We start from the raw sequence: 12,842 nt of genomic DNA, 5'->3' as shown, positions 1-12,842 counted from the left end.
GACAAAAATAATTATAAGTAAGAAACTATGCTATTCTATGTTCTCCAAATACTAATAAATGCAAACTTGATTATTCTCTACAATTAAAAAATTCAAATAGAAATTCTGATGATAATTTCTGACAAAAATGATTATAACTTAATTGAGAAACTATGCTATTCTATGTACTCCAAATACTAATAAATGCAAACTTAATTATTTTCTACAATTAAAAAATTCAAATAGAAAAATGTACAATTAGTGTACAATACAATTCAATGAAGAAAAGTGTTTTTAAAGTGAAATACATGTTAGGAAAAACCCAATCCATCAGAAAAGATAATAATACTACATCAATGAAAATCTTTAAATAAATTCAAAACTAAAGTTAGAATAGAACATCTTAAGCAGTACAAAATTAGAAAAAGTATTAGACAATAAAATCGTTTTTTTGTAGTCATAAAATAATTGAAATGATAAAACTTATGTCAGAAACATGAAAATTCATCAGCAAAAATATCTAATGTTATGATAATGTCAAATCTTAAGTTTGAATTAGAACTTCTTTCTACAAGCAGTATAAAATTAAAAAAATATACAAAATTAATTGTAATTTATAAATGTTATTGGAAAAAATGATTGTAATCAAATAAAAATAACATTGGATGCATAAATCATGATTATAAAGTCCATACATCAATGAATTTTCAAGCTCAACAAATGAAGACCTCTCATCTATGGAAATTCAAAAAGCAATTTCTGTGGTTGAGCACACAAAGGTACACATCACATTCTGTGCACTTTACTCTTGATTTCCCTGAGCAGTTTGGATTCCTACAGCATTGTGCAAAGGGAAGATCCATTGCTATAGGAATGTGCAGTGCTCCCTTGGTTCTTGCTTCATGTGGTGGAAGAGGAACCTTTCCTGGCCTTCCTGCAGATTTCTTTCGTGGCCTCTCCTCTTCTGAGTCAGTGTCTGAATCGGCAAGTCGTTTTTTCCCAATGATTAGCAGTTGAGCCAGGCGCATTTTGAATGAGTGCAAGTCCATCACATCCTTTTTGGGAACGTTTTGAGTGAAACAGTCTGACTTGTATTTTAACCAGCTATTCACACAGGCCATGTCGAAAAAATGTTCCATAAAACGAACAGTCCATTTATTTGTTCTATGGTATGACCTGTAGTGAGATAACATTCTGTTATGTAGGTCCACACCTCCCATGTTGATGTTGTACTGACGTACAACATTTGGCATTGGTACATCAATGTATTGTTTTGTTGCCCTTGAATATCTCCGTGCCATTGTGAATGGCTCTGCACCATGTCGGGTGGAAGCCATGGTGATGATTTTGTTATCAACCCATTTAAGAGCAAGGACACTTTCATCATCATTCACCTTCATATCAAATGCACCCCTCCCTTCTAAATTCAATTCTGCATCCCCCTTGAAATCGATATTTGGTAGTCTCTGTTTCATTGTAGTCCCAGTCCCTGAAATACCTTTCTCTTTCAATGCCAGTAATGCTTTCAGTAGAGCCAATCCAGTGAAGTAGCGATCAAAGTAGAGATTTGTTCCTGGGGGACAAGTTTCAGCTAACTGCAATACAGCACGACCACCAGTACCCAGTTTTAGGTGCCCCTCAACTTCAGGATGAAGTCTTGTGGTATTCTTCCCCTGATAAACCTCAAAGTCCAGGATCAAACCATCTTTTGAAGACAGAACATAATCTTTTAACCCTGTAGGGTTCGGCTTCCTTGGGACAAACTGTCTGAATCCAACATGCCCTGTAAAAGGAATCATTTGCTCGTCTATGCTAGCATCCTCTTGTCTCGGAATTTGAAGTACTGCAGTCCTAAACTTGTCAACCAATGGCCTCACCTTCCATAACCTATCTTCATCCTTCATTGCTTGGGTGACATCATTATCATTTACTACATGAATAGCCGATCTGATGTTGAAATACCTGTCTCTGGGAAATGCATTTGCAATTATTGGAACTTTGAAAGTAGATTCCCAGTACTGACGAATTCTAGGATAACCTAGAGTACTCATAAGCATTGAAATTCCTAAGAATTTCTTTATCTCCTCCAAAGTAACTTTCAGCTCCTTACCAGTTTTTATGTGGTGATAAATATTTGTTTTTTCAACCATTAGTCTGAATAAATCCTCATCAAAATACTCACTGAAGTAGCTGAGTGGATCCCATCCCTCCCTAACAGTGCAATCATCCTCTATTGGATCAAACATTGGAAATTCATTGTTGAGATTTCTTCCCCCCCAAACAGAAACATTTCTTTGTCTACCTCTTTGCTGTCCCCTTCCTGTTCCTAAACCCCTACCTCTGCCTTGTTGTCTCCTTCCATTTCCTACACCCCTACCTCTTCCTCTAGAACCACTCTGTCCTCGTGTTCTCTGGCCTCTTCTCCCTCTACCTGAATTCCTGCCCCTACTAGGTTCAGGTTCAACAAGCTCCTCTGGAATAATGTTGACTTCCTCTTCTTGTGGTTGAACATCTTCATTGTTGGCTTCTTCTTCTTCTTCTTCTTCTTCTTCTTCTTCTTCTTCTTCTTCTTCTTCTTCTTCTTCTCTTCTTCTTCTTCTTCTTCTTCTTCTTCATCATCTTCATCCAGTAGAAAATCAGGGTCGTTGTCCAGATCATCAACATCATAATCACTGTTGTTCATGAGAGCTTCAAGAAGATCATCATCTGTGATGTAGCACCCTTCCACTCGATCCATTCTGCAATAACTGAAAATAAAAAAGGAGTTGTTGAAAAATAGTAGTTTTAAAGTGCATAATGATCAAAATCGACCACTTCAGACTGACAAAAAATACTGTTTCTAACACTTTTTCGCCCCCCCCCCCCGAATTTTAATAATGCAGCTTGCTTCATAATCCCCCCCTGTTTGCACCCCCTTGCTTTAACAATGTTTAATTTTATTCAACAAGTCCCAACAATCTTAAACTCTTCTAATCAATCTATTGTAACATAATGCAGTGAATAATTGTACTATCTGATTGAGACCTAATGTGCACATGTGTTGACAAATTCATTTTGCCTAGTCTTGTTATTGAGTCCCAATGTACACATGTGATGATAAAATATTTTCACCAAGCATAACAAATTAAATAGTCAGAGTAGAGACATAAAACCAATAAGAAATGTTTATCTGATGTATCAACCAAATAAACCACTGAAAAAAATGGCATTGAAACTATCAGGTGATTAATAATAAAGATAATACTTGCCTCAGTACAGACGTAAACACAAATCATGTGCAGTCGGTGGCAGCCATCTTTATTCTGCTGGCTGGCATGAGCATAGACGTACGAAAACTAGAGAGGCTATGGAAGAGACGTTATAGAAGGCAACTGAACATAGACAGACGCGAAATTCAAACTGTGTCACTCTAGAAAAATCACAGATAATTTATCCACAGATGTGCATTTGGGTCTGAAGAGGACCATATTTGTAATGAAGGCATTATCACAAAGGCATTGGTGGCATTGGTATGTAATAATCTTATGGGTTGCCCCCTCAATGGCGGATTTCAATTCCAAGTACGACACTAGTGCTGCATGTGAGTCTATGCATCTTTAAGGTCTTTGGAACAGACAGATGCTCTACCCATATCTAACCTGACATTGTCAGCTGTTTTTTCACAATCTTAAGAGGGGGTTGAGATGGTTCTGCTTCATTATCATCCTGGCTTGAACGTCCTCTTATTTTTGTTACTGAATGGCCACCTTCCATGAGGGAAAAAACAATATATGATTGGTATCGCCGCAGATAAAATGGCTGCTCTACCCCACGGTGTTTGCAGAGGCTCCATACTAGAGTCACTCATCACAAATGAAATACTGAGGCACCACAGAACTATTCGAATGTACCACTTTTTTGATCTAAGATTTGTCCTGAACAATTGAGTCAACATGTACATGAGGTCTACCTCTCCCATAAACTTATTATACTCTGCTACTATGTTTGGTCTCTCAAAAACAATGAATTTTATCACTGAAGCACTGTAGCGCCTACATTTACCTAATGGCTCAGATGACATGTAGGATGACAAAAAAATTTATAGATTTCCTATCTATCCATCTAACTAGAGACAGATTTCATCCTGTCTCTAGTCTCGAATCATATGACCCTCTACCCATTATTTTCAACTCCACTTCTAAATTTATTGAACAGCCCACCATACAATCTGCTCGAATTGTTCCCACAAACAATATACCCCTTTCCTTCAGTTCTTTGGCTAAATGAAAACCAATAATCTGTGACCTTTTCGAAAAATTCATTTCTTGGTAGATTTTCTGTTAGTTCAAGTATGATATTCACTGAAAACCAGATTCCATAATCTTTGCAAGTGTTTTTGCCCACATCTATTGAAAAATTATACATTATCCCTGACTCCCCAGTCCTGGTAAAAAATTTGTAACCTCACTTGTGAGGCTTTTTTCACATATTGTTTTAAACTATGTCGCCCCTTGAAAGGAATAATCTGTTCTCTTCCAGAGGAATCTCCAGAAGAACTTCTCTGATTTTCAATAGCAGAGGGCGAACTTATCATAATACAGTTTATCATAATTTTCAATCCAGGCTTGGGCATTTTTTGATTATCTGCCAGATGAAAATATTCAACAGATCTTGGAATCTGTTGCAACACATTGAGTCAGCTTCAAGAGGGCATCTGCACTCATGTGACCAGTAATCACGTGTAGTTCATAGTAACACCTCAGTTCAAAGTAACCCCATCTGACGATACTATTATTACTTGAGCAGAAGAATATTTTATTTTTATAGTGTAATTTATGCACTCCTATTCCATTTATATAATTGAAAATAAAATTCAATTCAATTTTATCATGATACGCTTATTTTTCTGACAATAGATGAAGTATGTTGTAATAGGCTACATGAATATTTCTCATTTTAATATAATGTTCTTTGTGCATTTTATTTGTGCAAATAAGGTTTGCTTGATAATTGGATCACCCGGTACCCAATAGCAGCAAAAAAAAAAATTGTAATGCAATAACATTGAACAAATTACTACATCAATATTTTCACCACCATTATTTATTTTATAAGTAGCTCAATGTATTTATTGGAATAATGAGAATGATAGTACCAAGATAATTTTGTAGAATTTTCTAGTCGAATGTAGTCTCTTCTCTCATCATTACATAGAAAATATTTTTGAAATAAGAACAATCTGAACAGTTTATTCATCATCTTCGGTTGGCGCATCTCCATGAGGGTTGGAGCTCCCCAATGCTGTATCAAACTGCAAACGTGTGCACTGAACTGAGCTGCATAGTCTGCAGCTGGGTTTGACTCACCTTCCATTAACGTGGCTCAAACAGGTCCACTGGGGGGGAGCCCCACCTCGCTCACGCCCCTGAAATACACTAAGTCTCAACTTGTTTTATTAAGGCCCAATATACATGATGGCATTAGATGCCACGTTCATTCAATGCTTGTTCGAAATTGTGATACCGTACTCATGAGGCTTTGACCGCGCGTTTTGTCGACGTTTTAATGACAGCAGACATTCGGCAGTTGGACCCACGTACTCAGTGTGAACACATGGAGTTAGAGGAGCTTAGCTGTTTGTGGTTATTCTACTGTAGATACAAGGCTATGCAAAGAAAACAAAGGCTATGGTGGGTTCATCCTCTAATAGATAACCGGATAACCATGGGTTCATTTGTGATGCTATATCCAAAATTAAGGGAATACCCTGACACATTTTTCAACTACTTCCATATGATTACAAATTATTACAAATAATTATGTGGTACTCGTATGTGGTACATTCTGCCTTAATTTTATTTTTATAATGTATTACAATATATCAATAAATATTGGTCTTTTATTAATTAATGCTACTCATGCTACCTAAAACTGTCTTCTGCTCCTTTGTCATGTTTTCTTATGCAAAAATATCCACAATCTCCTGTCAAACAGTCTTTTTTAAAACTATTTTTATTATCTTGACACTCCATGTCCCAGATGCATATTCTTCTTTCTACTTCATTGATGAATAATTTTGTGTCAAACGCTTCTGCATCCATTGTACAAAAAAAACACAAGATCTAACAAATCACAAAACTAAATCACCTTTTCACAGCAAAAGCATGTGTTAAACGTGGTGTTTTAACGTCGTCATGAGTACAGGCATGACCAGATCCAATGCCCAGTATAGTAACTCGAAGCACACTGCAAACGAGGCGGTTGAAGTGGGATGTGCTATTTTTCAAAGCGCACGTTTGCATGTGTACAATCCCATTGTTTCTATGTATGTGTCAAATGCACACTTTACAATGGAGCATTAAACACAGTCTTTAACGTTGTCATTTGTGCAGGCCCTAAAGTATAATAAATTCTTCATGCTTGCAAGATAAACCGTTAAACAGATATCTATCTACCTATCTGACATTGACTTCACATACCTGCTATTAGCTGGTAGCCTACTTATGGAGCCAACCTAACCACATCCATGTTCCCGATGAAGGCATCTTTGACCGCGACCACTACTGCAATGACCATGAGCTGCAGTATCAGCAGCTGGAGCAACTTCCTCCTGTGCAAAACCTGCTACTGGCAAATTATTGACAGCATCTCCCTCCTGTGCTACTGGCATGTTATTGACAGCATCTCCCTCCTGTGCTACTGGCATGTTATTGACAGCATCTCCCTCCTGTGCTACTGGCAAATTATTGACAGCATCTCTCTCCTGTGCTACTGGCAAATTATTGACAGTATCTCCCTCCTGTGCTACTGGCAAATTATTGATAGCATCTCCCTCCTGTGCTTCTGGCAAATTATTGACAGTATCTCCATCCTGTGCTTCTGGCAAATTATTGATAGCATCTCCCTCCTGTGCTTCTGGCAAATTATTGACAGTATCTCCTCCTGTGCTACTGGCATGTTATTGACAGCATCTCCCTCCTGTGCTACTGGCAAATTATTGACAGCATCTCTCTCCTGTGCTACAGGCAAATTATTGAATATGATTCAAAATGATTGTAAATTATTAAAAAAGTTCCAAATTTGTGTCTTCTGATTAATGTCTTCTGCTCCTTTGTCATGTTTTCTTATGCAAAAATATCCACAATCTCCTGTCAAACAGTCTTTTTTAAAACTTTTTTTATTATCTTGACACTTCATGTCCCAGATGCATATTCTTCTTTCTACTTCATTGATGAATAATTCTGTGTCAAACGCTTCTGCATCCATTGTACAAAAAAAACACAAGATCTAACAAATCACAAAACTAAATCACCTTTTCACAGCAAAAGCGTGTGTTAAACGCGGTGTTTTAACGTCGTCATGTGTACAGGCATGACCAGTTCCAATGCCCAGTATAGTAACTCGAAGCACACTGCAAACGAGGCGGTTGATGTGGGATGTGCTATTTTTCAAAGCGCACGTTTGCATGTGTACGATCCCATTGTTTCTATGTATGTGTCAAACACGCGCTTTACAATGGAGCATTAAACACTGTCTTTAACGTTGTCATTTGTGCAGGCCCTAAAGTATAATAAATTCTTTATGCTTGCAAGATAAGCCGTTAAACAGATATCTATCTACCTATCTGACATTCACTTCACATACCTGCTATTAGCTGGTAGCCTACTTATGGAGCCAACCTAACCACATCCACGTTCCCGATGAAGGCATCTTTGACCGCAACCACTACTGCAATGACCATGAGCTGCAGTATCAGCAGCCGGAGCAACTTCCTCCTGTGCAACACCTGCTACTGGCAAATTATTGACAGCATCTCCCTCCTGTGCTACTGGCAAATTATTGACAGCATCTCCCTCCTGTGCATCCATTGTACAAAAAAAACTCAAGATCTAACAAATCACAAAACTAAATCACCTTTTCACAGCAAAAGCGTGTGTTAAACGCGGTGTTTTAACGTCGTCATGTGTACAGGCATGACCAGTTCCAATGCCCAGTATAGTAACTCGAAGCACACTGCAAACGAGGCGGTTGATGTGGGATGTGCAATTTTTCAAAGCGCACGTTTGCATGTGTACGATCCCATTGTTTCTATGTATGTGTCAAACACGCGCTTTACAATGGAGCATTAAACACTGTCTTTAACGTTGTCATTTGTGCAGGCCCTAAAGTATAATAAATTCTTTATGCTTGCAAGATAAACCGTTAAACAGATATCTATCTACCTATCTGACATTCACTTCACATACCTGCTATTAGCTGGTAGCCTACTTATGGAGCCAACCTAACCACATCCACGTTCCCGATGAAGGCATCTTTGACCGCGACCACTACTGCAATGACCATGAGCTGCAGTATCAGCAGCTGGAGCAACTTCCTCCTGTGCAACACCTGCTACTGGCAAATTATTGACAGCATCTCCCACCTGTGCTACTGGCAAACTATGTATGTGTCAAACACGCGCTTTACAATGGAGCATTAAACACTGTCTTTAACGTTATTCTTCTTTCTACTTCATTGATGAATAATTCTGTGTCAAACGCTTCTGCATCCATTGTACAAAAAAAACACAAGATCTAACAAATCACAAAACTAAATCACCTTTTCACAGCAAAAGCGTGTGTTAAACGCGGTGTTTTAACGTCGTCATGTGTACAGGCATGACCAGTTCCAATGCCCAGTATAGTAACTCGAAGCACACTGCAAACGAGGCGGTTGATGTGGGATGTGCTATTTTTCAAAGCGCACGTTTGCATGTGTACGATCCCATTGTTTCTATGTATGTGTCAAACACGCGCTTTACAATGGAGCATTAAACACTGTCTTTAACGTTGTCATTTGTGCAGGCCCTAAAGTATAATAAATTCTTTATGCTTGCAAGATAAGCCGTTAAACAGATATCTATCTACCTATCTGACATTCACTTCACATACCTGCTATTAGCTGGTAGCCTACTTATGGAGCCAACCTAACCACATCCACGTTCCCGATGAAGGCATCTTTGACCGCAACCACTACTGCAATGACCATGAGCTGCAGTATCAGCAGCCGGAGCAACTTCCTCCTGTGCAACACCTGCTACTGGCATGTTATTGATAGCATCTCAATCCTGTGCTACTGGCATGTTATTGACAGCATCTCTCTCCTGTGCTACAGGCAAATTATTGAATACGATTCAAAATGATTGTAAATTATTAAAAAAGTTCCAAATCAAACCTTCAAAGCTGCATCCAATACATGAGGAGCAGTGATTCCATTTAACTTCACTCCATGGATGATGACGAATCTCTTATCGTTTTCAGGGATGTTCTCCTTTTCCTCAACATCGATTATAGATTATTATTAACAGCATATTATTGACAGCATCTCTCTCCTGAGCTACTGGCATATTATTGACAGTATCTCCCTCCTGTGCTACTGGCAAATTATTGACAGCATCTCCCTCCTGTGCTACTGGCATATTATTGACAGTATCTCCCTCCTGTGCTACTGGCAAATTACTGACAGCATCTCCCTCCTGTGCTACTGGCATATTATTGACAGTATCTCCCACCTGTGCTACTGGCAAATTATTGACAGTATCTCCCTCCTGTGCTACTGGCAAATCATTGACAGCATCTCCCTCCTGTGCTACTGGCAAATTATTGACAGCATCTCCCTCCTGTGCTACTGGCATGTTATTGATAGCATCTCCCTCCTGTGCTACTGGCAAATTATTGACAGCATCTCCCTCCTGTGCTACTGGCAAATTATTGACAGCATCTCCCTCCTGTGCTACTGGCATGTTATTGATAGCATCTCCCTCCTGTGCTACTGGCAAATTATTGACAGCATCTCCCTCCTGAGCTACTGGCATATTATTGACAGTATCTCTCTCCTGTGCTACTGGCATGTTATTGACAGCACCTCCCTCCTCTGCTACTGGCATGTTATTAACAGAATCCTTCCTGTGCTACTGGCGAATTATTGACAGCATCTCCCTCCTGTGCTACTGGCAATTATTGACAGCATCTCCCTCCTGTGCTACTGGCATGTTATTGACAGCATCTCCCTCCTGTGCTACTGGCATGTTATTGATAGCATCTCCCTCCTGTGCTACTGGCAAATCATTGACAGCATCTCCCTCCTGTGCTACTGGCATGTTATTGATAGCATCTCCCTCCTGTGCTACTGGCAAATCATTGACAGCATCTCCCTCCTGTGCTACTGGCAAATTATTGACAGCATCTCCTCCTGTGCTACTGGCATGTTATTGATAGCATCTCCCTCCTGTGCTACTGGCAAATCATTGACAGCATCTCCCTCCTGTGCTACTGGCATGTTATTGATAGCATCTCCCTCCTGTGCTACTGGCAAATTATTGACAGTATCTCCCTCCTGTGCTACTGGCATGTTATTGACAGCATCTCCCTCCCGTGCTACTGGCATGTTATTGACAGCATCTCCCTCCTGTGCTTTAACGTTGTCATTTGTGCAGGCCCTAAAGTATAATAAATTCTTTATGCTGGCAAGATAAACCGTTGAACAGATATCTATCTACCTATCTGACATTCACTTCACATACCTGCTATTAGCTGGTAGCCTACTTATGGAGCCAACCTAACCAAATCCACGTTCCCGATGAAGGCATCTTTGACCGCAACCACTACTGCAATGACCATGAGCTGCAGTATCAGCAGCTGGAGCAACTTCCTCCTGTGCAACACCTGCTACTGGCAAATTATTGACAGCATCTCCCTCCTGTGCTACTGGCAAATTATTGACAGTATCTCCCTCCTGTGCTACTGGCAAATTATTGACAGCATCTCCCTCCTGTGCTACTGGCAAATTATTGACAGCATCTCTCTCCTGTGCTACTGGCAAATTATTGACAGCATCTCCCTCCTGTGCTACAGCAAATTATTGAATACGATTCAAAATGATTGTAAATTTTTAAAAAAGTTCCAAATCAAACCTTCAAAGCTGCATCCAATACATGAGGAGCAGTGATTCCATTTAACTTCACTCCATGGATGATGACGAATCTCTTATCGTTTTCAGGGATGTTCTCCTTTTCCTCAACATCGATTATAGATTATTATTAACAGCATATTATTGACAGCATCTCTCTCCTGAGCTACTGGCATATTATTGACAGTATCTCCCTCCTGTGCTACTGGCAAATTATTGACAGCATCTCCCTCCTGTGCTACTGGCAAATTATTGACAGCATCTCCCTCCTGTGCTACTGGCAAATCATTGACGGCATCTCCCTCCTGTGTTACTGGCATGTTATTGACAGCATCTCCTCCTGTGCTACTGGCATATTTTTGACAGTATCTCCCACCTGTGCTACTGGCATGTTATTGATAGCATCTCCCTCCTGTGTTACTGGCATGTTATTGACAGCATCTCCCACCTGTGCTACTGGCAATTATTGACAGCATTTCCCTCCTGTGCTACTGGAATGTTATTGATAGCATTTCCCTCCTGTGCTACTGGCAAATCCTTGACAGTATCTCCCTCCTGTGCTACTGGCAATATATTGACAGCATCTCCTTCCTGTGCTACTGGCAATATATTGACAGCATCTCTCTCCTGAGCTACTGGCATATTATTGACAGTATCTCCCACCTGTGCTACTGGCATGTTATTGACAGCATCTCCCACCTGTGCTACTGGCAAATTATTGATAGCATCTCCTCCTGTGCTACTGGCAATATATTGACAGCATCTCCCACCTGTGCTACTGGCAAATCATTGACGGCATCTCCCTCCTGTGCACTGGCATGTTATTGACAGCATCTCCTCCTGTGCTACTGGCAATTATTGACAGCATCTCTCTCCTGAGCTACTGGCATATTATTGACAGTATCTCCTCCTGTGCTACTGGCGGATTATTGACAGCATCTCCCTCCTGTGCTACTGGCAATTATTGACAGCATCTCCCACCTGTGCTACTGGCAAAAACTAAATCACCTTTTCACAGCAAAAGCGTGTGTTAAACGCGGTGTTTTAACGTCGTCATGTGTACAGGCATGACCAGTTCCAATGCCCAGTATAGTAACTCGAAGCACACTGCAAACGAGGCGGTTGATGTGGGATGTGCAATTTTTCAAAGCGCACGTTTGCATGTGTACGATCCCATTGTTTCTATGTATGTGTCAAACATGCGCTTTACAATGGAGCATTAAACACTGTCTTTAACGTTGTCATTTGTGCAGGCCCTAAAGTATAATAAATTCTTTATGCTGGCAAGATAAACCGTTGAACAGATATCTATCTACCTATCTGACATTCACTTCACATACCTGCTATTAGCTGGTAGCCTACTTATGGAGCCAACCTAACCAAATCCACGTTCCCGATGAAGGCATCTTTGACCGTGACAACTACTGCAATGACCATGAGCTGCAGTATCAGCAGCTGGAGCAACTTCCTCCTGTGCAACACCTGCTACTGGCAAATTATTGACAGCATCTCCCTCCTGTGCTACTGGCAAATTATTGACAGAATCTCCCTCCTGTGCTACTGGCAAATTATTGACAGCATCTCCCTCCTGTGCTACTGGCAAATTATTGACAGCATCTCTCTCCTGTGCTACTGGCAAATTATTGACAGTATCTCCCTCCTGTGCTACTGGCAAATTATTGAATACGATTCAAAATGATTGTAAATTATTAAAAAAGTTCCAAATCAAACCTTAAAAGCTGCATCCAATACATGAGGAGCGGTGATTCCATTTAACTTCACTCCATGGATGATGACGAATCTCTTATCGTTTTCAGGGATGTTCTCCTTTTCCTCAACATCGATTATAGATTATTATTAACAGCATATTATTGACAGCATCTCTCTCCTGAGCTACTGGCATATTATTGACAGTATCTCCCTCCTGTGCTACTGGC

At 40.0% G+C, this 12,842-nt stretch overlaps 1 protein-coding gene across 1 annotated transcript; it reads right to left on the bottom strand.

Moving 5' to 3' along the window:
- Positions 1 to 710: 710 nt before the first annotated feature.
- On the bottom strand, positions 711 to 2,129 carry LOC111053036 (piggyBac transposable element-derived protein 3-like). The gene has a single exon (XM_022339864.2). The coding sequence runs from the start codon at positions 2,127 to 2,129 to the stop codon at positions 711 to 713; it is 1,419 nt and encodes a 472-aa protein (XP_022195556.1).
- Between the last annotated feature and the right edge of the window lie 10,713 nt (positions 2,130 to 12,842).

This window comes from Nilaparvata lugens, chromosome 3 (assembly GCF_014356525.2).
Source record: "Nilaparvata lugens isolate BPH chromosome 3, ASM1435652v1, whole genome shotgun sequence".
Taxonomy (NCBI): Eukaryota; Metazoa; Arthropoda; class Insecta; order Hemiptera; family Delphacidae; genus Nilaparvata; species Nilaparvata lugens.
This window is presented reverse-complemented; position numbering and strand designations above follow the sequence as displayed.